The 25608-nt window shown below is 46.1% G+C and overlaps 2 protein-coding genes across 2 annotated transcripts in view; one reads left to right on the top strand and one right to left on the bottom strand.

Moving 5' to 3' along the window:
- The window catches only part of POLR1A (RNA polymerase I subunit A), a 228670-nt gene extending 219925 nt beyond the window's left edge, over positions 1-8745 (bottom strand). The window contains exons 1-5 of the mRNA XM_073610963.1: positions 8583-8745; positions 6553-6757; positions 3206-3355; positions 2894-3001; positions 1543-1628 (exon numbers count right to left, since the gene is read on the bottom strand). Of these exons, the coding sequence (XP_073467064.1) occupies positions 1543-1628; positions 2894-3001; positions 3206-3355; positions 6553-6757; positions 8583-8659 (626 nt within the window). The 5' untranslated portion in view covers positions 8660-8745. The remainder of the gene's footprint in view (positions 1-1542; positions 1629-2893; positions 3002-3205; positions 3356-6552; positions 6758-8582) is intronic.
- Positions 8746-8927: 182 nt separating this feature from the next.
- Positions 8928-25149, top strand: MRPL35 (mitochondrial ribosomal protein L35). Its single transcript, XM_073610964.1, has 5 exons — positions 8928-9082; positions 11849-11889; positions 19086-19224; positions 23047-23191; positions 24886-25149. The coding sequence occupies exons 1-5, from the start codon at positions 9024-9026 to the stop codon at positions 25072-25074; spliced, it is 573 nt and encodes a 190-aa protein (XP_073467065.1). The 5' UTR covers positions 8928-9023; the 3' UTR covers positions 25075-25149.
- Positions 25150-25608: the final 459 nt, after the last annotated feature.

Genomic DNA, 25608 nt, shown 5'->3' with positions numbered 1-25608 from the left:
AAAACAAAGGATGTATTCCACAAGCTGCATAACAGAGCAAACCCCCTGTGGTAAAGAATGCCCCCAAACACATTTTGCTCCGCCCCTCTGAGCTTAATCGTGGGGATCATGATTAGGCTCCAAGGGGCAGAGCGAAACGTGTTGGAGGGGCATTGCCTGAAGGTAAAATTCCAAACTAGCCAGGCAAAGTTCAGTCCAGTGGGGCCTGGGTATGGCACCCCAAAGTTAGGCTAACCAACAGCTAAAGAAAAGATGCTCATACTCCTAAAAACGGAGGCATTCTGTGCGTAGGAAGGGTGTTCCTGGGCTGGTCAAAAATGTGTTTACCAGTGTCCAGTCCTCATAGGGCAGCAGTACAACCCAACCCAACCTTCAGGTGTTCAATTGTTGAGAAAGAATACAGTTTTCCTCTATGTCATTTTAAACATCAAGCAAATATAAGAAGCAGTTAAATAAAGGAATTGTCAAAAACTGTCGTTTTTAACATTTTGACACTTTTTTTGTGAAATGGTAGGGGTACTTTTGTACCCCCTTGCCATTTCACACAGGGGGGGAGGGCCGGGATCTGGGGGTCCACTTGTTAAAAGGGGCTTCCATATTCCAATAAGCCCCCCCGCCCGCAGACCCCCACAACCACCGGGCAAGGGTTGTGGGGATGAGGCCCTTTGGGCTACCCCAAAGCACCCTCCCAATGTTGAGGGCATGTGGCCTGGTACGGTTCAGGGGGGGGGGGGGGCGCTCTCTCGTTCCCCCCCCTCTTTTCCTGCGGCCTGCCAGGTTGCATGCTCGGATAAGGGTCTGGTATGGATTTTTGGGGGGACCCCACGTCATTTTTTTTTTTTGGCACGGGGTTCCCCTTAAAATCCATACCAGACCTGAAGGGCCTGGTATGGAATTTAGGGGGACCCCCACGCCAGTTTTTTTTAAATTTTGGTTCGGGGTTCCTCTGTGGGCAATTCCCATGCCGTTTTTATCAATGAACTTTTATGTGTATTGTCGAACCGGCATTTCATTAATAGCCACAAGTAGTTTTAAATGACTTTTTTTCCTTTAAAATGTCATTTTGCTGTCAGACTGTTCTAAACACCGGAAACATGTGCCCCTTTACAGGCATACTATAGACACCCCCCAGGTACAAAATTTAAAGGAATATTACACTTTTATTGTTTCACTTTAAGCATTATTCAAATCACTGCTCCCGAAAAAACGGCCGCTTTTAAAACTTTTTTTTGCATTGATCCATGTCCCCTGGGGCAGGACCCAGGTCCCCAAACACTTTTTATGACAATACCATGCATATACGCCTTTAAAATTAGCATCTTTTATTTCTCCCATAGACGTTTAAAAGGGTGTTCTGCGGCTTTCGAATTTGCCGCGAACACCCCAAATTGCTCGCTGTTCGGCGAACTGGCGAACAGCCGATGTTCGAGTCGAACATGAGTTCGACTCAAACTCGAAGCTCATCCCTAGTCCCCAGGAACAGTAGACTCATAGAACGGCCCCCAGGAACAGTAGACTCATAGAACGGTCCCCATGTCTTACTTGCAGTTAGGGCATTTTTTAGATGCCATCTGGATTTTCCAGAAATTTGAAATCAGTTTATTTCGTGTCACACAGATATTTTTTACCTGCAAGAAAAAAAAAAGGATTGAAGGAAATTAGGACATAAACGTTCATTGTCTAAGGAAATTTCTAAAAGTACAATTTTTCACCATGTATAGAAAATGGACAGTTGCTTTACTTTTTCTGTGCTGTCCATTCTTTTTTGTATACTTTTTTCTTCAACATTTTAGAATAGGATTGTGCTGAAAAAAAAATAGCAAATTTGGTGCCTCAAAAGGGGGCTGTGAGGAGTGCCAAAGCACATCCACAGCCTTTGGCCATCTACTGTAGCACGTCCACAGTTTTTCTTTACTCTAGTACAGGGGTACTAGATAGCGTGTGGGGTCAGTAGGAGGAATAATGCCCTTGGGGCCAATGGAAGGAATAGTTTTGTGTCATTGTTGGTGTCAGCAGAAGGAATAGTGCCTCATTGTTGGTGTCAGCTGAAGGAATAATGCCTCAACATTGGTATCAGTGGAAGATATAAGCCACTATTGTTCCATCTTTGGCGTCAGTGGGAAGAATAGTGCCTTATATCAGTGGGAGGAACAGTGCCCCTAAGGCCGCATAAAGCAAAGCAAAGGGCCAAATTTGGCCCACAGGCTGCAGTTTGGAGACCACTGCTCTAGTATCTTTAGCCCAGTATGACCATTTTCCACTGTACATTATGTGTATGAAGTCATAGGCCCCACCTAATGCGACCACTTGTTAACCCATCTTTCTAACTTAAAAGCGGAGCTCCACCCAAAAAAGGGGAAGCCCTGCTTGTTTGCTTCCTCCCCCCCTCCGCTGCCACATTTGGCACCTTTCGGGGGGGGGGATACCTGTCAAAATCAGGTATCCACTCCCACTTCTGTGTAAGATCACCACATCTATGTGCAGCGATCTACAAAACTTCCGGCCCCTCCTCCTCCGCTGTCTTCTGGGAGACACACAGGTCCCAGAAGACAGCGGGACCATTCAGAAAGCGCAGTGTGACTCTCGCATGCACAGTAGGAAACAGGTGTGAAGCTGCAAGGCTTCACTTCCTGTTTCCCTCAGTGAAGATGTCGGCGCCTGCACCCAAAGCTGATGGACGGATCGGCTTGGGGTGACGACGTTGCACGATCCCTGGACAGGTAAGTGTACTTATATTTAAAAAGTCAGCAGCTACAGTATTTGTAACTGCTGAGTTTTATTTTTTTCCCCCCAGACTGGAACTCCGCTTTAAACTGTGTGTTTAAGAGACTTCAAGAAATCTAACAGCACAAGCGCCCCCCCCAAAAAAAATGTAATAAAACGTTTTACTTACACATGACCCAACTTTCTCCTTTGAGTGAGATTTAAGCACTTTTCTGGTGTAAGTTTTTAGCTCTTCATGAATCTCATTGCCACTTGCATCAGAATTTCCTTCCAAGAACTAGGGGAAGATTGAAAACTTGAAGTGTTTATGTCATGTACTAAAACTAGAATAGAATGTTCAACATTATGATTAAAAAAAAAAAAAAAAAAAAAAACAGAATTAACATCTTTTTTTAAACTTCTCTACATTATGAAAGAGGATGGGCAAAGCAAGGTCTTAATGAGTGATCTGTCAGTCTTTAGCCGCTCAGCGTTCACTCACCCGACTAAGGACTGCTTCCAGCTCATAAACTTCTTTGAGGGCACCACATTCCAGGACCTTGAGCTGGCTGAGCAGAAGATGAATGACAGAACGGGGACATGTCAAAAGGTGGCAGTGAAAGCAGGAGCCCCGCACCAGGAGGTACAGTTTCTAAAAAAAAAAAAAAAAAAAAAAAAAAAAAAACACAAATTTAGTTTACAGAAGCCACCAGTACATTTCACCAATTCATGCCCATTTGCCAAATTTTTATCCCTTTAATAATTCTGTAGTAAAGAAAAGTATCTGCTGATCTATCAGATATCCAGCAAGCTCCTAACTTTCCATTTTAGTTCACCACACAGTGCCTCTGCTGTACTGAAATACCGAGCAGTGTTGTTAGCACTGCCCAATTCTGGACTACCGAGCACATCTCTAAAATACTGTACATGCACTTTTTGCCATGTTTTAACAACGCTGGTTATTTCTTAGACCACCATACAACCCTTTTAATACTGACATAAATTACATTTCTATTAAATATAGGCAACTTTGCAGCCCAAACTCACTCACTCTCAAACTCTAGTCTTAAAAGAGAAGTTTGGGATATGATAAAAATACAAACACACAAACTCCCCTAGGTGAATGCCAGAACCACTCCATGCCGCCTCAACACTGAGAACTGAGAAATCAAAAACCGCTAATCACTCAGTTCTCAGTCTTCAGTGAGCAGAGAGTGGTGACTATCAGTCCCTGGCTCTCTGCTCTACTCCTCCACCTCTCACTGAAGTGCTGAACTGTGCAGGGAGAGGAAGCAGTTGGCTCAGGCTCTCTGCGCCACGCGAAGAACCTGCTTTAGCTAGCGGTCAGCCATATGTGCAGCACAGGGCATTTTTTCAGCAGGAACTTGGGGGAACGCAGTTCCGGCACCTCCAGCGCTGAATATATGAAATGGCAAGGGGTGCAAGGTTGTGCCAGAGGGGTCTACTGATGCTGGGGTGGCAATATAGGAAATGGCAAGGGGTGCAAGGTTGTGCTGGAGGGTCTACTGATGCTATTTTTGTCAGGCAGTCTATTGTTGCTGGGGGTGGATCTATTGTTGCTGGAAGGGATCTACTGTTGAGGGAGAGGTCTATTGTACCCGACTGCTGGAGAGTCTATTGACACTGGCTGCTGGGTGATCTGTTGTTGCTGCCAGGGGTGATATTTAGTTGCATATGTCAATTATTTATCAATTATATTGCTGGGGAAATCTATTGCTGATGTGGGGGGGGGGGTGTAAATTGCTGCTGACTGCAAGGGGGGGGCGTCTATTTTACTGCTTTTTTTGTTAACAAATTCCATACAAAATTACTTAGCATAGCAAAATTATACTTGGCTCCGTATTCCCTAAATGAGGCGGTGCCCCGGAGGTGGGAAGGGGGTGGAACCAGAGGATGGTGCCCCGGAGGTGGGAAGAACCAAAGGATGGTGCCCCGGAGGTGGGAAGAACCAAAGGATGGTGCCCCGGAGGTGGGAAGAACCAAAGGATGGTGCCCCGGAGGTGGGAAGAACCAAAGGATGGTTCCCCCCCGGAAATGGGAAGAATCAAAAGGATGGTGCCCCGGAGGTGGGAAGGGGGTGGAACCAAAGGATGGTGCCCCGGAGGTGGGAAGGGGGTGGAACCAAAGGATGGTGCCCCGGAGGTGGGAAGGGGGTGGAACCAAAGGATGGTGCCCCGGAGGTGGGAAGGGGGTGGAACCAAAGGATGGTGCCCCGGAGGTGGGAAGGGGGTGGAACCAAAGGATGGTGCCCCGGAGGTGGGAAGGGGGTGGAACCAAAGGATGGTGCCCCGGAGGTGGGAAGGGGGTGGAACCAAAGGATGGTGCCCCGGAGGTGGGAAGGGGGTGGAACCAAAGGATGGTGCCCCGGAGGTGGGAAGGGGGTGGAACCAAAGGATGGTGCCCCGGAGGTGGGAAGGGGGTGGAACCAAAGGATGGTGCCCCGGAGGTGGGAAGGGGGTGGAACCAAAGGATGGTGCCCCGGAGGTGGGAAGGGGGTGGAACCAAAGGATGGTGCCCCGGAGGTGGGAAGGGGGTGGAACCAAAGGATGGTGCCCCGGAGGTGGGAAGGGGGTGGAACCAAAGGATGGTGCCCCGGAGGTGGGAAGGGGGTGGAACCAAAGGATGGTGCCCCGGAGGTGGGAAGGGGGTGGAACCAAAGGATGGTGCCCCGGAGGTGGGAAGGGGGTGGAACCAAAGGATGGTGCCCCGGAGGTGGGAAGGGGGTGGAACCAAAGGATGGTGCCCCGGAGGTGGGAAGGGGGTGGAACCAAAGGATGGTGCCCCGGAGGTGGGAAGGGGGTGGAACCAAAGGATGGTGCCCCGGAGGTGGGAAGGGGGTGGAACCAAAGGATGGTGCCCCGGAGGTGGGAAGGGGGTGGAACCAAAGGATGGTGCCCCGGAGGTGGGAAGGGGGTGGAACCAAAGGATGGTGCCCCGGAGGTGGGAAGGGGGTGGAACCAAAGGATGGTGCCCCGGAGGTGGGAAGGGGGTGGAACCAAAGGATGGTGCCCCGGAGGTGGGAAGGGGGTGGAACCAAAGGATGGTGCCCCGGAGGTGGGAAGGGGGTGGAACCAAAGGATGGTGCCCCGGAGGTGGGAAGGGGGTGGAACCAAAGGATGGTCCCCCCTGGAGGTGGGAAGGGGGTGGAACCAAAGGATGGTCCCCCCTGGAGGTGGGAAGGGGGTGGAACCAAAGGATGGTGCCCCGGAGGTGGGAAGGGGGTGGAACCAAAGGATGGTGCCCCGGAGGTGGGAAGGGGGTGGAACCAAAGGATGGTGCCCCGGAGGTGGGAAGGGGGTGGAACCAAAGGATGGTGCCCCGGAGGTGGGAAGGGGGTGGAACCAAAGGATGGTGCCCCGGAGGTGGGAAGGGGGTGGAACCAAAGGATGGTGCCCCGGAGGTGGGAAGGGGGTGGAACCAAAGGATGGTGCCCCGGAGGTGGGAAGGGGGTGGAACCAAAGGATGGTGCCCCGGAGGTGGGAAGGGGGTGGAACCAAAGGATGGTGCCCCGGAGGTGGGAAGGGGGTGGAACCAAAGGATGGTGCCCCGGAGGTGGGAAGGGGGTGGAACCAAAGGATGGTGCCCCGGAGGTGGGAAGGGGCAAACACACAAAGTGACTCAGAAGAGGGAGTTCCAGCACCTATTCTCTGAGAAAAAAAAAAGCCCTGGTGCAACAGCTGGATATGAACTCATACCCACCACCAGCAGGCAGAGGTTACAGCACGTACGCTTCCAGCTTTAAATACAACACATCAGCTCCAGAATGGTTTTACATCTGTTTACAGACACATCAAAGGAAATGATCAGGAGTTACACAAAACCACTTACATCAAACAGTAGCGGATTATACACCGTTAACGGCAGCTCAATGTGTCCGAGGTGTCCAGGGCAATTTCGGAAATCCTGTGCACACGTAGCACATGGTTCCTTGTTGTCCGCTGGGCCCAGAGCAAGATCATACAGGCCGTTCAACATGGGGTTGCCCACATTGTCCATGTACTGTGGGTTGGTTATGGCCTTCACACTCAACTTTCTAAAATGGAAGAAAACAGTCAGTCATATATACATATATTTATATACTCACACATACCACATTTTCTTTAAAAAGCACCCATCAGATCAGAAATAGCGGAAGCAACCTCTGTTTCTGTTATCGGTTTTCAAAGCTGCAGGTCATCCTTATTCTCCCTGTACCACTTATCCGTCAATGATCCTGAACAAGTGCCATTGTGCCATTCACTAAGTAGAGAACTAAAGATGAAGATGGCAGCTCAGGAACCTGCAAGTCTGTCATGACAATGAAGAACATCTAGAAATGTTATCTGTGTCTAAGCAATACCCTGAAAAACGTACCTCTTGCCTGCGATTCCTCTTATTAAATAGCAGCGCATTTGGCGAAATGTGAAGGTGCCTAGGCACCTCATGGCTGTATATCTGTAGTGTGAGAGGCACTGCTGCCCCTGTCTGCTAGAGGTTTAGAGGGAGTGACTGGGAGTACAGAGAGAGAGATCATTGTTCCTGGTCATTAGGAACAGACGATCACTCTGTACTCCCCTGTCAGAATGGGCATCTGTTTTGTTTACACTGACAGATCCCCGTTCTGCCTCTCTGTGGAGCGATCGCGGGTGGCTGGCGGACATCGCGGCCACGCACATCGGCTCTGGCACCGTGCATGCGTCTGGTGTATTACACTAAGCGCCATACTGGTATGCCAATTCGCGCAATAGAGCCGTCCTGCCGCAGTATAAACGCGGCGGCTGGTTGGCAAGTGGTTAAAGCGGAATTGAACCTCCCCCTACCGTTGCAGGGGCCTCAAGCTGGCGGCCCTCCAGCTGCTGCGACTACAAGACCCATGGGGGATTGCAAGGCTGACAGTTACAAGCATGACTCCCACAGGCATGATGGAGGACCACCAGTTTTAGACTAAGGATGAGCTCCGGCGTGTTCGCAGAGCCCGCCAGGAAGTCGGCACTGCACTGCGCTAATCACAGGCAGTGAGACATTTCCGATCTCTGCAGCCGCACATCAAGACAACGTCTCACTGCCTGTAATTAGCGCAGTGCAGTGCCAACTTCCTGGCGGGCTCTGCGAACACGCCGGAGCTCATCCTTATTTGAGACCCCCTGCTACGGCCAAGGGAGCTGCATTCTGTTTGATCTGCAACTGCCATGGTGCAGCACATGTGATTAGTTATGACAACAGCCATTTGGTGGTTTGACAGTTTGGTTGAAGACACAAGAAAATGTGACAGCAATCCTGGAATGTAACTTTTTTTTTTTAAACTGGTAAATGGATGGGTTGAGTTCTGCTTTATAGTTTATTGCTGCTCAGGGGCTCTGGGCTTCAGCAAAATGGCCGCCTCCAGCAAGAAGAAAGACTAACAGCACCGGAGGCAATTTACAGCACGCATTCATTTTGGTAATATAATAATTAATGTATGTTCCTTGCTGAAGAACATAACTTTTTATCACGTTGCTATGGGCAGAGTTCCGCTATAATTTGGAGGATGTCCGAGGGGGTGAAGGGGAGGTACTGTAGGCTTTAAACTACACTGTTGCCATGGTGACGTGATAATAGTGGAGATCACTCAGGGCATTACCCTCATCACATGGGGTTGAGTTACTAAAACTGGAGAGTGCAAACTGTGATGCAGCTCTTCATAGACACCAATCAGCTTCCAGGTTTTATTTTCAAAGCTTAATTGAACAAACTGAAGTTAGAAGCTGATTGACTACCATGCACCAGATCCTGAGTGCTCCAGTATTATGTGTCTGTCCATCTGACAGCTGTATGACCATAGGAGGGGAGACCAGCAATCTACACACAGCACCCCCCTACACCACACACAGGGGGCTCACCTGATATCCTCCGAGCTGAGCATCACGAAGCTGACCCCCTGCAGGCGCCGCCATGGTATATCCCGGGAGAGCAGCATGATAGTCCCCGGACACCCCGCACCTCTCTGCCTCCACTACACACCGACACGTGCGGCACCCGGAAGTGGAGCATACCACCCACTCAGCAAGGACCGGGGGGGGGGGTGCTCAGAAATACAACCATCGCTTTGGCTATGCAAGCCGTCTACACACATGCAGGCAGGCTGTAGGAGAGGGTAAAAGAAACAGCGCTGAAAGTAGCTGGGTATGAAGGAAGAAGTGTGGCGGTTCCACCCCCCTATATAGATGGTACAGTCCGGATAGGATGCCGCAGTAGATGGTACAGTCCGGATAGAAGGATGGTACCGTCCGGAGAGGACCCCTCTGCTGATGGTACAGTCCGGGAGCTGAGGCCTCGGGAAAATGGCGCTGTCCTGTGCGCCCCTCCGGGCGGTGTGTGTCCGGCCGGGGACTCTGCTCAGGTACCGGGAGGAAGGAGGGAGTGTGGTGCCAGTATAGACCGAGAGGGAGGGGTGGTAGTTTGGTTGTGGAAGGTAGACTGGGCTCTGCAGGCAATCTCCCTGATAGAGGACATGTCACCTCCACTGAGGACAGTATGGAGAGGTGTACAGCCGGGGGGATGGTGGGAAATACTGGACTTGTCTGCCCTGTAAGTGACAGGTCCTCTTCTGCTGGGGATTGGGGGGCGGGTACACACTATATTACCAAAAGTATTGGGACGGGAATCAGAGGCTGAAAGAAACAATACCGGGGTCTGGTTCTGTCCTCAACCATCATCCCAGTATAACCTCCTCAATATGAGGCCGCATATAGAAGTATGGTGGTTTCCAGGTGGTTAAAGCGGTTGTATGCCCCCCCAAAAAAATCTGTAAGGCATAATGTACTAGTATGCACCACATACTAGCACATTATGAAATACTTACCTTAGAACGAAGCGCCCGCAGGTCACCTCTGAGGGAGCTGACATGTTCCCTCTGCGTTTCTTACGGGTTCGGGCTCCGGCGCTGTGAGTGGCCGGTGCTGCGATGATGTCACTCCCATGCATGCGCACGGGAGCCCTCCGTTCCAGCACGATACGCCGCAGTTCTGTCAAAATAGCCAACTCATCAGAAACTCCAACCGCTTAACTTCCAGTTTCTTTAACTGCTTGCCGACCAGCTGCCGTCATTATACTGTGGCAGGTCGGCACGATCCCGCAAACCGGCGTAGCTGTACGTCGGCTCGCGGGATCGGGATAGCAGGCGCGCCCGCTGCACCGCGGGGTGGCTGACGGTCGCAATGACCACCGGCCGCGAGCAGGAGAGACAGAACAGGGACGAGTGAGTAAGCACTTGGTATAAGTGTGAAACGCGTCAGCTGTTGTTCTGTACCACTCTGCTTTGGTGTTCTGTATATTTTGTGATCCTGGTTTTACAAATAAAGGCATAAGAAACTTCTATCGGTGTGCGGCTGTCCAGAACTCTTCCATTTATCTTCATCAGCGAGTGTGTGTAAACACACACATTTCTGTTCTGAGAGGAGTGACAGATCGTGTGTTCCTAATAGCTAGGAACAGCGATCTGTCATTTCCTATAGTCAGCCCCCTCCCCCTACAGTTAGAATCACCTCCCAGGGAACACAATTAACCCCTTGATTGCCTCCTAGTGATAACTCCTTCACTACCAGTGACATTTTTTACAGTAATCAATGCATTTTTATAGCACTGATCGCTGTATTAATGCCGATGGTCCCAAAAATGTGTCAAAAGTGTCCGATGTGTCCGCCACAATGTCGCAGTCCCGATAAAAATCGCAGATCGCTGCCATTACTAGTAAAACAAAAAAAAATTAATAATAATAAAAACTCTATAAATCTATCCCCTATTTTGTAGATGCTATAACTTTTGCGCAAACCAATCAATATATGCTTATTGCGACTTTTTTGTTTTTTTTTTTTTTTACCAAAAATATGTAGAAGAATACATATCGGCTTAAACTGAGAAAAAATTACCTTTTTTTTAAAAAAAAAAAATGTGGATATTTATTATAGCAAAAGGTACAAAATATTGTGTTTTTTTTTTTTTTTTTTTTTTTTTTTTGTTTATAGCGCAAAAAAAATAAAAACCGCAGAGGTGATCAAATACCACCAAAAGAAAGCTCTATTTGTGGGGAAAAAAAGGACATCACTTTTGTTTGGGTACAACGTCGCACGACCGCGCAATCGTCAGTTAAAGCGACGCAGTGCCGTATCGCAAAAAATGGCCCGGCCGTTAAAGCGGAGTTCCACCCAAATTTTGAACAATATCTGTATGTGTTCTCTTCCTTGCCTAGATGCTGACATGCCGTTTAAAAAAATTTAAATCGCCGTAATTACCTTTTATTTTTCTATTCTTCTTTGCACTTCCTGGTTCTCCTCCCGTGGGAGTAGGCGTGTTTCTAGCCTCTCCCAGACTCCTAGGAGCTAGTCTCAGGCTTCCCAGGATGCCACTGAGCATGTGCGGGAATGAGCGGTGAATGCTGGGAGCACAGCATTCACCACATCCAGGAAATAAATGCTTGTGGGCTTCAAATGCCCACAATGAAGATGGAAACCGCCTGCAGTGAATAATATAAGTTATTCTTTCCGACAAAATCTGACACAGGCGGACTTATTACACACAATATGTGAGTATGTAATGCTGAGAAGAAAAGTTTGTGAATGAAATCAAAAAAAAAAAAAAAAAAGGATAAATAGGTGGACCCCCGCTTTAAGGGGGGGGGGATCCTTCCAGGGCTGAAGTGGTTAAAGAAACCGGAAGTGACGTGGTTGGAGTTTTTGACGAGTTCGCTGATTTGACAGAACACTGAACCTTCGCTGCGCATGCGCCGATGAAGTCAGGTAAATATCTCCTAAACCATACAGGTTTAGGAGATATTCATTTTATCTACAGGTGAGCCTTATTATAGGCTCAACTGTACATAAAAATGACCAAGCGGGCAATACAACGGCTCTAAATTGGCCATAAATCGGCCATAAATCCTCCAAAATACCTCCGATTTATACAGCTGTCTGTAAACTTGCCTGTAAAGGATGACTTGTAATTTCCTACTAAAGAGATTTTTAGTACTGTCTATAGGACAAATCCAGGTTCAGGGGTCCCGCTCTAACTGAGATATAGCAGAATATGCAGCTGACTACTTTTTATGTATTGATTTGTGTTGGAACTGCAGCTCCTCCTATAATTCATATGCTTATTCCTCGTCTTTCAGGCATTTTGCAAGAACATTTCAGCAGTCTGAATCAAGAACAGGTAGGAAAATTTGTAGTCATCTGAATAGAGTTGAGGGAATATTTCCTCTTCTTGTATGCATTCTATCACAAAGCTGAATACCTGAGTGGTAAAAGCCTAACTCTGGGTATACATGCACTTTAAATGGTTCAGTAGGGCAGGTAGACCAAGAAAGATTGGAGCCACAACTGCCAGAAGAATTGTTTGGGATACAAAAAAAAAACACAGGTAACTTCAGGAGAAATCCAGGCTGCTCTGGAAAAAGACGGTGTGGTTGTTTCAAGGAGTACAATAGGACAATACTTGAGCAAAAATGAGCTGGATAGTCGAGTTGCCAGAAAGAAGCCTTTACTGCGCCAATGCCACAAAAAAAAAACACGCCTCACAGCTTCTGGCACACTGTCATCTGGAGTGACAAGACCGAAATAGAGCTTTATGGTCACAACCATAAGCACTATGTTTACAGAGGGGTCAGCAAGGCCTTTAGTGACAAGAATACCCACTGTGAAGCATGGTGGTGGCTCACTGATGTTTTTGGGGATATGTGAGCTCTAAAGGCATGGGGATTCTTGTAAAAAATTGATGGAAAGATGAATGCAGCATGTTATCAGAAAATCCTGGTAGATAATTTACATTCTTCTGCATGAAAGCTGCACATGGGACTCTTTTGGACTTTCCAGCATGACAATGACCCCTAACCACAAGGCTAAGTTGACCCTCCAGTGGTTACAACAGAAAAAGGTGAAGGTTCTGGAGTGGTTATCAGTCTCCTGACCTGATTATCATCGAGCCACTCTGGGGAGATCTCAAACCTGTGGTTCATGCAAGACAATCTAAGACTTTGCATGTCATGGAGGCATTTTGCCAAGATGAATGGGCAGCTTATACCACCTGCAAGAATTCGGCGCCTCATAGGCTACTATTACAAAAGACGGCGAGCTGTCATTGATGCTAAAGGGAGCAAAACACAGTATTAGGAACTAAGGGGATGCAGACTTTTGAACAGGGCTCATTTCATTTGTTCATGTGTTGCCATGTTTTGTTTTATGATTGTGCCCTTTCTGCTATGACCTACAACTGAATCCCATAAGAAATAAAAGATGTGTTTTTCCTGCTCACTCATGTTTTCTTTAACCACTTCAGCCCTGGAAGATTTTACCCCCTTCCTGACCAGAGCACTTTTTGCGATTCGGCACTGCGCCATTTTAACTGACAATTGCGCGGTCGTGTGACGATGCACACAAAAAAACTTGACGTCCTTTTTTTCCCCACAAATAGAGCTTTCTTTTGGTGGTATTTGATCGCCTCTGCGGTTTTTATTTTTTGTGCTATGAACAAAAAAAGAGCTACAATTTTTTAAAAAACGCAGTATTTTTTACTTTTTGCTATAATAAATATCCCCCAAAAATATATAAAAAAACTTTTTTTCCCCTCAGTTTAGGCCGATATGTATTCTTCTACATATTTTTGGTAAAAAAATCGCAATAAGCGTATATTGATTGGTTTGCGCAAAAGTTATCGCGTTTACAAAATGGAGGATAGTTTTATGGCTGCTTTGTTATTATTTTTTTTTACTAGTAATGGCAGCGATCTGCGATTTTTATCGGGACTGCGACATTATGGCGGACACGTCAGACAATTTTGACACATTTTGGGACCATTGGCATTTTTATAGCGATCAATGCTATAAAATTGCATTGATTGCTGTAAAAATGTCACTGGCAGTGAAGGGGTTAAGTGTGTCCTAGTGTGTGTTCTAACTGAAGGGGGGAGGGGTCTGTGCAGGGAAGATGACAGATCACTATTCATACAGAGTATGAACAGACGATCTATCTGTTCTCCCCTCAGAGAACCGGAAACTGTGTGTTTACACACACAGATCCCGGTTCTCAGTGTGCCCCGAGCGATCACAGGAGCACTCGCATTGGCTCCGTTGGCAAGCAGGGGGCGCACGCCCCCTAGTGGCTGTCTGTTACCGACGTAACATGATGGCAATTCGCGCAGCCGAGCCATGTTGCCGCAGTGCAACTGCGGCGGCTGGTCAGCATGTGGTTAAAAATGGTACATACTGTATATTACCAATTCTCCAAGGGGATGCAAACTTTTGAGCACAGCTGTACAGCAATGTGTTCTGGCAGCGATACAGGGGCTTCCCATCTGCTGCTGGAGCAAAATTTAGTCAGGCTCAACCAGTCACAGGAAGCTGTGGGTTTTGTATGTGTATTTATGCCTCTGATGGAGGAGAGGTGGGCAGGAGACTTCATAATTCCCGCCTTGGCCAATCCAAGGATCCCTTGTATGCGTGTCTAAGAGTACAAGTCTATCTGTAAATGGCTAAGCAGCGCTCAGCCTGACAAAATTTTGTTCCGGTGTTCTGCTGAGAACGTTCCCCTCGGGGGATAAGGACCCCCCTCTACTGCGCAGGCGCAGCGCTTGCGCAGTAGGAACAACAAGGGAGCCGCCGAAAAGAGCTGAAGCTGAACACCTGAGTCAGCTGTACACGGCGCCTGCGTGTGAAGACTATTTTAATAAAAAAGAGTTTGTAACACGCCCCTTGCGGGCTCGCTATGCTCGCCACGCTTCAGGCACGGCCTCGCTGCGCTTGGCATATTATTATTCTAACTCTATGTCCACTTGGATGGTGGGGCTTTAACGTGGACATAGGGTAGAATGTAGTGCGCAGGCGCCGTGTACAGCTGACTCAGGTGTTCAGCTTCGGCTCTTTTCGACGGCTCCCTTGTTGTTCCTACTGCACAAGCGCTGTGCCTGCGCAGTAGAGGGGGGTCCTTATCCGCCGGGGGAACTTTCTCAGCAAGACACCGGCAGCAGACGCGAAGTCCCTGTACTAATGCTGAACACAGCGTTATATAATGCAATGCATGTAGATGACGCTACATACAGTACTATACAATACTGACAGATGCAGCATCAGTTAGTAAAGGAAATGGTTTGTTTGGGCCAGCTGGGCCCAAACAAACTATTTAAAGTAAACTTGGAGTTGGGCTTTGAATACCAGGACAGTTACTTAGTAAATACGTAGCTGCAGCTTCACTGCCCCATAACTAGCATGCACCACATGAGCTGGGTGCAGGCTGCTTCCTATTCACTCATGTATTTTGTTCTATGATATGTTACAGAAGTCTCAGCTACATACTGAGAGAGATTTACTAAAACTGGAGCACACAAAATCTGGTGCAGCTGTGCATAACAACCAATCAGCTTTTAACTTCAGCTTATTCAGTTAAGCTTTAACAAATGGCCCCAGTTCACACTGGTGCGACTTGACAGTTTAAAAGCACATGACAAGTCGCACCCTGTTTGTGCCTATGGAACAGTTCAAATCGGAGCGACTTTGACTAGCACCGAGTTTGAAAAAGGTTCCTGCACTATCTTTGGTGATTTCATGTGTGACTTGTATAGACTGTGCATGGGCGGCAAAGTGGTGTAGTGGGTAGCACTTTCGCCTAGCAATAAGAAGGGTCGCTGGTTCAAATCCCAACCACGATGTTACCTGCCTGGAGTTTGCATGTTCTCCCTGTGCCTGCGTGGGTTTCCTCCGGGTACTCCGGTTTCCTCCCACACTCCAAAGACATACTGGTAGGTTCATTGGATCCTATCTAAATTGTCCCTAGTATATGAATGTGAGTTAGGACCCTTAGATTGTAAGCTCCTTGAGGGTAGGGACTGATGTGAATGTACAATGTATATGTAAAGCGCTGCGTAAATTGACGGCGCTATATAAGTAACTGCAATAAATAATAAATGAGCAAATGTGTAAGGCGGGGGGCACTGAATCTAAATTTACTGTTAGCTACAGTGTGTTAAAATGTGAAACCCGACAACAATATTTTAAATATGCATCAATGTGCTATACAGAAAACCTATATAATAGCGTGAAAATACAACATATTAGATAAGGATAACATCCGTTTAAAGCGGGGGTCCACCCACACCGCCAAAAAAAAAAAATATTAAAAGCCAGCAGCTACAAATACTGCAGCTGCTGACTTTTAATACATGGCCACTTACCTGTCCCAGGGTCCAGTGATGTCGGCAGGCGACGCCGAGAACCCGCTCGATTCTCGGCAGCTGCCGCCGCCATCCTAGGTGAGGGAATCAGGAAGTGAAGCGTTGCGGCTTCACTTCCCGATTCCCTACTGCGCATGCGCGAGTCGCGCTGCGCGTCCCAAGTGGTCCCCGCTCTCTCCTGGGAGCTGTGTGTTTCCCAGGAGACAGCGCGGTCGGGACGGGAAGAGGCATAGACTCCCATGGGAGTCTATGCCGGAAGTGGGTGCAAATACCTGTCTTAGACAGGTATCTGCACCCCCCTCCCCCCTGAAAGGTGCCAAATGTGACACGGGAGGGGGGGAGGGTTCCGAAAAGCGGAAGTTCCATTTTTGTGTGGAACTCCGCTTTAAGCATGTATAAAAAATAGATAAATGTCCTTTGAGAGAAAAAAATGTAAGGAAAGGTCCATATACAATTTCATAAAAAAAACCTCAAATGGGTGACTCTTCCGCTGATTAGATGAACACCTTCACCACCAGGGTTAAACACCCAAAGTGCTCTTGTAAGGATGTCCGCTTACCAAAAGTTGTAGACCCTTTTAATTAAAAAAAGATCAAATGGGCTTTTAGCAAGAAATGGCTTGCTGGCTCATCCATATCATTACAGCAAGCCATTTCTTGCTAAAAGCCCATTTGATCTTTTTTTAATTAAAAGGGTCTACAACTTTTGGTAAGCGGACATCCTTACAAGAGCACTTTGGGTGTTTAACCCTGGTGGTGAAGGTGTTCATCTAATCAGCGGAAGAGTCACCCATTTGAGGTTTTTTATGAAATTGTATATGGACGTTTTTCTTACATTTTTTTTCTCTCAAAGGACATTTATCTATTTTTTATACATGCTTAAACGGATGTTATCCTTTTCTAATACGTTGTATTTGCACGCTATTATGTAGGTTTTCTGTATAGCACATTGATGCATATTTAAAATATTGTTGTCGGGTTTCACATCTTTACACATTGTAGCTAACAGTAAATTTAGATTCAGTGCCCCCCGCCTTACACATTTGCTCATTTGCACTGGATTTCTCACCCAGTTTGGGGGGGTTAGCAGCGCTTTTGTTTACATTTTTCACATACATTTTTTTGGCACAAGGTTTATATATATATATATATATATATATATATATATATATATATATATATATATATATATATATATATTAAATGAATGAAGTCGCATAGATGTTAGCAATCCACACATGAAATCGCACAGACCAGTGGATTTGAAAACACGCTGGAGTACAATTTTAAAGCCGCATTGTGTGAATCGGGGCTAAAACCTAGAAGCTGATTGGTTAGTATGCACAGTTTAACAGATTCTGTGTGCAACAGTTTTAGTAAATCTCCCCCTTTGAGTCCCGTAGCTGGGGACAAAATTCTCTTCCTTTTTACTGTTTCATAATGCACTAGGAAAAAGATCATATTGATTACTATGGGGAACCAAAGATTGAGCAAATTGACCTATATGCCACACTGATAAATATGCTCAGTATATTTTAGTTGACAATAACGTCCCTTTCACAAGGAGCGGACTCCGTTGAGATGGACAGGGGATCTGTCCACTGATCTCCTGCTGATTAGCGCAAAGCGGGGCGGATGAGCCATCTGTGTCCGCTCAGTTTAGAACCCTTTCACACTGGGGCGGCGGGTCCGTTAGCGGTAAAGCACCGCTAGTTTTAGTGGCGCTTTACCGTCGTCTTAGCAGTGCTTTTCGGCCGCTAGCAGGGAACTTTTAACCCCCGCCAGCGGCCCGAAGAAGGGATTAAAAGCGCGCCCGTGTTGCGACGTTTCCGAATCACTGCCTATTCATTTCAATGGACAGGGGAGATGTGGGAGCATTATATACAGCCCCAAAGATGCTGCTTGCTGGACTTTTTCTAACGTCCCACAAGCGCACCGCTCCAGTGTGAAAGCACTCGGGCCCTCACACTGGGGCGGCATGAGAGGCGCTTTACATTCGCTATTTTTAGCGCTAAAATGCCTGAAAAGCGCATCGTTGTGAAAGGGGTCTTATGCAGAGCAGACACGGGCAGAGCCTGCTCTGCTGTATGGGCAGCTGGACGTAAACAGACTGCTGTACATTTACCACCTGACTGCTGCCCTCAGATCCGATTGACGGAAGGGGACTGATCCGTTTTCCTCCACATTATTTTATTTATTTTTTTTGCCGATTGGATTGAACCAGGGGTAGGCAGGTGTAAACAGACACAAGTTCTTTTACACCTACGGTCCATAGGGGTGAATGGAAGGTACGATCAGGATCACCTGAAGAACTTAAGCGTGCCTGATTTGGACCCTTTGTGTGAAAGGGCATTAGGCTCTCTTACTGAATGAGGTGGGGGGGGGGGCACTTTTTAGACTGACAGGTTTGCCGTAAGGGCAAAAAACTTCAGAGATGCATCTGGATTCTCCCATAGCTCCCTTGTAAATAATATTGGTATCCATTCTTCCTCTGCTCCAAACTTCAGCTAGTCCTGGTGGATATAACATTGTTCACAGAGCACCTTTATACTTGAATCGGTGAATCCCATTTGATTCATCTACAGGTGAAGACTGTGTTTGCAGCATGTAGTAGTTGAAAAGCAGGGAGGAAAGTAGCTTCTTTACCAGGCAAGGTCAGATTCATCTCTGGGGTGTATTGAGTGGAAAAAAAAACATAATGGATAAATTAAAGAGCTGCATGGTAGTGCATTCTCCTTCTCTCTTTTCAAAAGAAAATAGGTTACAAATGGACCAAATACTAAAGCTAGCCTACGTGCTGAAAAAGACTAAAAAAAAAAAAAAAAAAAAAAAAATTTTGTCCATCCATACTATACAATGGGGATAAATGGAACTCCCTCTGCGGCTATTGTATTTTGACAGCTGGCCTGGACGGTTGTCAAAATATTGATTGGATGCAGCCCCTGTTCAACTGAAAAATTTCCAACAGGCTCCATCAACAAAATGTCGATCGAATGAATAGCTTTTGTCAAACTGAGCAGGACCATTCACTGAGTGAGGTTCAGTCGGTTCATCCGCAAGCAGGTGAAATTCACAGAGTATACCTGTGTGCACATGGGCTTTGACTGCTATAAATTTAGCTGGTGTCCCCCATACTCATTCATATTGTCTGCTGTGTAGATATAGTGATTTCTTTCTTGTATTTTTCAGTCCTCTGGAAGTCTGTGCTGTCTCCCCCTGTAACCAGTCATGTAAGAGGATTATCCGGGCTCACTAAATCCACGCCAGGGGTCTTCTTGTCTCCATCTAATACCCAACTATTGACACAGAACACCTCTATACTCAGCAGGTAAGGTCATTTTCTTGCTGTTGTCTGGATCTATTTGTACGTGTTTTCTAATGGAATCCCGGCTATACACCTAACTAGCCTCCGATCCGGGCATGTGATTCGGCTCCCCTGTGCCAGCCAGCATGGCTGCAGGGGAGAGGAGGGAGCACTGACAAGGCCATTGAAGCCTATGGGTGAAGTCGCAACTTCAGGCTTTACTAGTCATTGTTGGAGCGCTCCCTCCTCTCCCCTGTACCCGAAGCTGGCTGACACTGAGGTCATGTGACTGCCCCGGAGCAGGCTGAAAATAGGTAAGTATCCTTCTTACACAGGTTAGTTAGCATAGGTGTTAGTAGGTGGGAGGGGATGGTTTTATGGCTATTTAGGTGCATAGCCAAAATTCGCTTCAAAGAAGAAGTAAAGGATAGGCTAAATAGTTAACAAATATTACCATAATCGTGAATCGGCTGCTATTTCTTTTCTCCTTCCTTTTTTGTTTTTCCAGCAAGGGCACGTCATCTTTCATATAGGGCCCAGTAACTGTCCATTTGCTGTTTGAAAGTTTAGAGGGGGCGGTTACTTCAGCAATTAACCCTTTCTTTCTGCCACTCCGCCAACGGGAGATGTGGCTGCACCTGCTGAACAGGCACACACCTGAACAGTAAACCAGGCACTGTGCTGTTCCTTTGCATAAAAGTGCAAAATACATAAGTGGCATGGTCATAGCTGAATCTAGAAGGAGGTGTTGGAGAGGGCAGCCCCCCCCCACAGATTTCAGTTGTGGCCCCCCATCCTCCATGGATGCTGTGCTTGTTGAGCTCCTTGTCACATCCCCTTACTGCACACAGTTCAGGAACAGGCAGCACAGCTCCTCTCCTTCCTCCTCGCACACAGATAAGATTTGTTTTCTTACAGACAGCCTCTATCTGTGCACTATGTAGCTGCCTGCTATGCTGCAGTTCTGAACCGTGAAGTTCCCAGATAACTACTATGCAGCCTAGAATCCTGCTACACAGTGTGCAGATAGAGCTTGTCTGTAGGGAACCTGATCTGAGTTGTGTGCTGTGTGAGAGGAGGAGGGGAGAGGAACTATACTGTGTGCAGTTTTCGGAGCAAGCAGACAGCCCAGAGCCAACATCAATCAAATAGAGGAGAAGGAAGTGGGTTGTATCCCGACAAGGATGTCTGCATGAGAATCCAGAGAAGACTGTGGCCTCTCCTAGAGGTATTTATCTTGACTTTAACAAGGTGCACTTCTCAGAGGGCTGGAAAGATTTTTATCTACTAGCAGCTCACAAGCAATAGGTTGAAGCTAGAAAAATGATAAATGGTTTTCAAAATTTTTTACAAATAAATATGTGAAAAGTGTGGCATGCATTTGTATTCAGCCCCTCTGAGTCAATACTTTTGTAGAACCTCCTTTCACTGCAATTACAGCTGCAAGTCTTTTTGGGGATGTCTCTACCAGCTTTGCACATCTAGAGTAAAATGTTTGCCCATTCTTCTTTGCAAAAATAGTTCAAGCTCTGTCAGATTGGATGGAGAGGGTCTGAGCAGCAATTTTCAGCTTTGCCACAGATTTTCAATTAGATTTAGGTCTGGACTTTCACTGGGCCATTCTAACACATGAATATGCTTTGAACTAAACCATTCCATGGTAGCTCTGGCTGTGTGTTTAGAGTTGTTGTCCTGCTGGAAGGTGAACCTCCGCCCCAGTCTCAAGTCTTTTGCCGCGTACACACGATCTGGATTTTGGTTGTAAAGAGATATGATAGCTTTTCCGACGGGATTCCGCTCAAGCTTGCCTTGCATACACACGGTCACACAAAAGTTCGCTGAACTTTCAACCGCCAACAAGGTGGTGACGTACAACACTACGACGATCCGAGAAAATTAAGTTCAATGCCTCCGAGCATGCGTCGAATTGTTTCCGAGCATGCGTAGGAGTTTTGCGCGTCGGAATTGCTACAGACAATCGCATTTTCGGATAGGAACTTTTTCCGACCGAAAAATTAGAACATGCTCTCAATCTTTTGCTGGCTGGAATTCGGCCAGCAAAAGTCCGATGGAGCATACACACGGTTGCATTTTTCGCCGAAAAGCTCTCATCTGTCTTTTGCTCTGCCGAATTTCCGATCGTGTGTACACGGCATAACAGGTTTTCTTCTAAGATTTCCCTGTATTTGGCTCCATCCATCTTCCCATGAACTGACCAGCTTCCCTGTCCCTGCTGAAGAAAAGCATCCCCACAACATGATGCTGCCACCACCATGTTTCACGGTGGGGATGGTGTGTTCAGGGTGATGTGCAGTGTTAGTTTTCCGCCACACATAGCGTTTTGCTTTTAGGCCAAAAAGTTAAATTTTTCAATTTCTCCCACCTGAGCTGTGCATCTCTGCAGCTCCTCCAGAATTACCACCTCTTGCTTGTTTCTCTGATTAATGTTCTCCTTGCCTGGTCTGTCAGTTTAGGTGGGCGGCCATGTTTTGGTAGGTTTGCAGTTGTATCATACTCTTCCCATTTTCGGATGATGGATTGAACAGTGCTCCATGAGATGTACGAAGCTTGAGATTTTTTTTTTATAACCTAACCCTGCTTTAAACTTCTCTACAACTTTATCCCTGACCTGTCTGGTGTGTTCCTTGACCTTTTATGATGCTGTTCACTAAGGTTCTCTAACAAACCTCTTAGGGCTTCACAGCACAGCTGCAGTTATACGGAGATTAAATTACACACAGGTGGACTATATTTACTAATTATGTGACTTCTGAAGGCAATTGGTTCCACTAGATTTTAGTTAGGGGTATCAGAGTAAAGGGGCTGAATACAAATGCGCGCCACACTTTTCAGATATCATTTGGTAAAAAATGTGAAAAAACATTTATCATTTTCCTTCCACTTCACAATTATGTGCCACTTTGTGTTGGTCTATCACATAAAATCCCAATAAAATACATTTACATTTTTGGTTGTAACATGACAAAATGTGGAAAATTTGAATACTTTTTTCAAGGCACTGTAATTGCGGGGTAGTGGATGAACACTGTCAGCCTGCAGCTGGAAGTGCAGCTACTGACAGGATCTCAACACAAAAAAACAAAATGATTTGTTAAAGTGGACCTGCAGTATTTTTTTCATCTTTACATCTATTAAATCTTCTGCCCTTGTTGTTTTAACTTTAAATAGTAAAACATTTTTTTTTTCTGCCAGTAAATACCTTATACAGCCCACTTCTTGTTTCTTGTCTGGTCATTAGTCTAGGATTATGACACCATGCACAGCTCTCTTTCGCTCTTGTGAGAGTTTGCCAAGAAAGGAGGGGGGAGGAGTCATAAGAGGACCAGTGAGAGCTGCAGAGCTGGAGGTGTGCCTCTGTGTAAATCCAGGAAGCGAACAGGCAGCAGCTTCAGCTGCCCACAGTTAAAATGGCGGCAGCCAGACTTGGTAGAGGGAGATTTCTGCAGCATATTTGGCGAGTATAGAATCACAGTATATATAAAATAATATGCAAAGTGGTTGGAGGGAAGCTTCAGAATGGCAAAGATGGTTTTTATTACAAATTCTGTGAGCAGACTGCAGTTCCTCTTTAAGGAAAACTGTACACAGTGAGACTTGATGCCAAACAGTCAAAATAGATTTGGGGTTTACATACATTTTAACTCTTTTTTTTTTTCTTATTGGTTCTTTTGTAAGTTGTAAATGCATTGATGGGTTGAAGCAGCAAATTTCACCTTTTATTATGGAGACAAAAAAAAGCTGGAAAACCCTTGAAATTTTAGTTAATAACATAACCGTGGTAAATCTGTATTCAGCATTTTGACACAGGCAATAATATTTTTATAGGGTGTCACCGCTGCTTCCGAGCATTCTCCAACAGCCATCCAGACCGGTCACATATTTTGGCGTTCGAAAAGGGAAGAGGAAGTCTGTGAAAGCTGTAGTGGAACGATTTATGCGTCTACACTGTGGGCTCTGGATTCGAAGGAAGGTGAGATGATTGATGGGATCACGATTAGCACAGTTTTCATAAAAAATGTGAGTCGTGAATAAATATACTATAAAGTGTACATTTTTATATAGATTTGGAAGTGGCTAGCTCCTCTTTCAGTATTGGTTACATCTTATGGCTCCATAGGTACTTATTGGTGCAGTCCCACTACTCTACAGAAGTGGATGCAGGGTCTGAGATAGGCTGAATAAAGATTCACAGTGAGCCAGCATGGCGCGGTGCTATCGATTCTACCATAGAGGTACTTTCTGGGCTTTCATCACACAAGTCTGAAGGTAGGGGGGATGCAATTCCCAATCATAACCAGGGTCTGAGAATTATCTGAAAGGTTGGTCACTGTGATGGGAGTAGGCAGTGAGCGCACCCTCAGCGCAGAAACCTTGGACGCCATGGTTGCATATGTGCGTCATGTGGGCTTTAAGGACCACCCTCCGTGCCACCTCACTTAAGCATTCCATGATCAGCAAGAGGTAAATATTAACATCAGAACAGTTTGCATTAGGTAATTTATAACAATAGTGTTGGACACAAACACTCTAGAGGTCAGTTATAACAAATTCTAAGAACTTGGAACAAAACAATATTAGAGGAGTGGGAGCAAATATTTATTTATAAGACATCGAGCTTCTTCAAATTTCCTTGTAAATTTGTGATGCGTTTCCAAGGAGTGTTCTCAAAAAGCATCTCGATCTTGTTTGTTTTTATTTTTTTTTTTTTCCCCCCAATATAACCTGCAAAATACCAATTAAATTAACTGTAAAATAAATAGAAAATGAACCCCTTTCCCAGGAAAATATATACAAGAAACATGTTACCTCCACTGTACTATTTGGGTGGCTGCAAAGGAGAGTGTCTAAATATGAGGACACAGTCCAACAGGCACCGCTTAATCTAACAGATCCGTTCGCCCCAGTATCTTCTGCGATATGAATATGTGGAAGGATGCTTGCTATTAAGAGGTATGGCTGTTACTCATCTATGCCAGCATAGAGCACCGATGGGGAGGGCAGAAAGCAAACTTACACTAAAGTATTTTTGTTTTTAAAGCGGAGTTCCACCCAATTTTGAGAGGTGGTCTTAAACGAAAGACCACCTCTCCACCCCTCGTTTTTGGATATTTAAAAAAACATTTTTACTTTCTAACTTACCTTTTTTGGAAGTACTAAGAGTACTTCCGGGCCGAGGACGTCACATCCTCTTCTGCAGCGAGCCCCCCCATTGTCTTCTGGACAATGTGTGTGTGTGTGTCCCAGAAGACAAGCTGGCCATTCACAAAGCGCCGCGCGACTCACACAGTCGGAAGACGGCAGTGAAGCCGCAAGGCTCCACTGCCGGTTTCCCTTAGTTGGAATGGCGGGACCTGCACCCAATCCGATGGACGGATCGGCCTCGGGGGGCCAACATCGCGGGCTCCCTGGACAGGTAAGTGTCCTCATTAAAAGTCAGCAGTTAGTGTTTGCAGCTGCTGACTTTAAAAAAATAAAAAATTTTGTCTGGAACACCGCTTTAAGGCATTTCAAAGTGAAGACTGGTTAAAGGTTTGTGCATGTAGAGCTCACGTTTAAAATAAACTCGTATCGAGTGGACGTAGCATCAGGTTATGAATGTTTAACTGATTTGTGTTTCACTGGAGTTCTCGTTATAAATTCTAAAAAAACCTTTGCATTTTGCAGGCCGGTTATAAGAAGAAACTGTGGAAGAAAAGGGCAGCCAGGAAAAAACGCCTGAGAGAAATAGTTTTCTGTAACAAAACTCAGAGCAAACTGCTTGATAAAATGACCACATCCTTCTGGAAGAGGAGGAACTGGTACATCGATGATCCTTACCAGAAATACCACGACCGCACCAATCTGAAAGTGTAGGACCAGCTTCCTACTCGTGTATCTTTTTACCATGTAAATTCTTTGTGAATTGTAATAAAATATGAATTTAAAATAGGTGAAAATTTCTTTGTGTTACCTCTTTCGTGTTTGATGCTGAACAGCTTTTAACTTAAAGCCTAAGAATAGCTAAAATTAAAAAAATGAAAAAATAGGCACAGAGGACATAACAGACCTGCATAAACATGTTGTTTTTATTTTTTTTTTTTTCATAATACATTCTGAGAAATCCTAAAGCCCCTCATTATATGTAGGTGAGAACATAGGTGACACCTGTACACACAATACTGCTGGTGTCTTTTCTCTATGCAGATTCTCCATGGTCCCTGTAATTGTGGTTGTGATTTGGGTGTCCTTGCTTACATACACTATTACCAAAAGTATTGGGACACCTGCCTTTACATGCACATCAATGTTAATGGCATCCCAGTCTTAAGCCATGTACACACGATCCGATTTTCTTACGGGAGATGTGTGATGACAGGCTGTTGAAAATCGGACAAATGTTGGATGGCA

The sequence above is a fragment of the Aquarana catesbeiana genome, linkage group LG01, assembly GCF_042186555.1.
Source record: "Aquarana catesbeiana isolate 2022-GZ linkage group LG01, ASM4218655v1, whole genome shotgun sequence".
NCBI classification, from domain to species: domain Eukaryota; kingdom Metazoa; phylum Chordata; class Amphibia; order Anura; family Ranidae; genus Aquarana; species Aquarana catesbeiana.
This window is presented reverse-complemented; position numbering and strand designations above follow the sequence as displayed.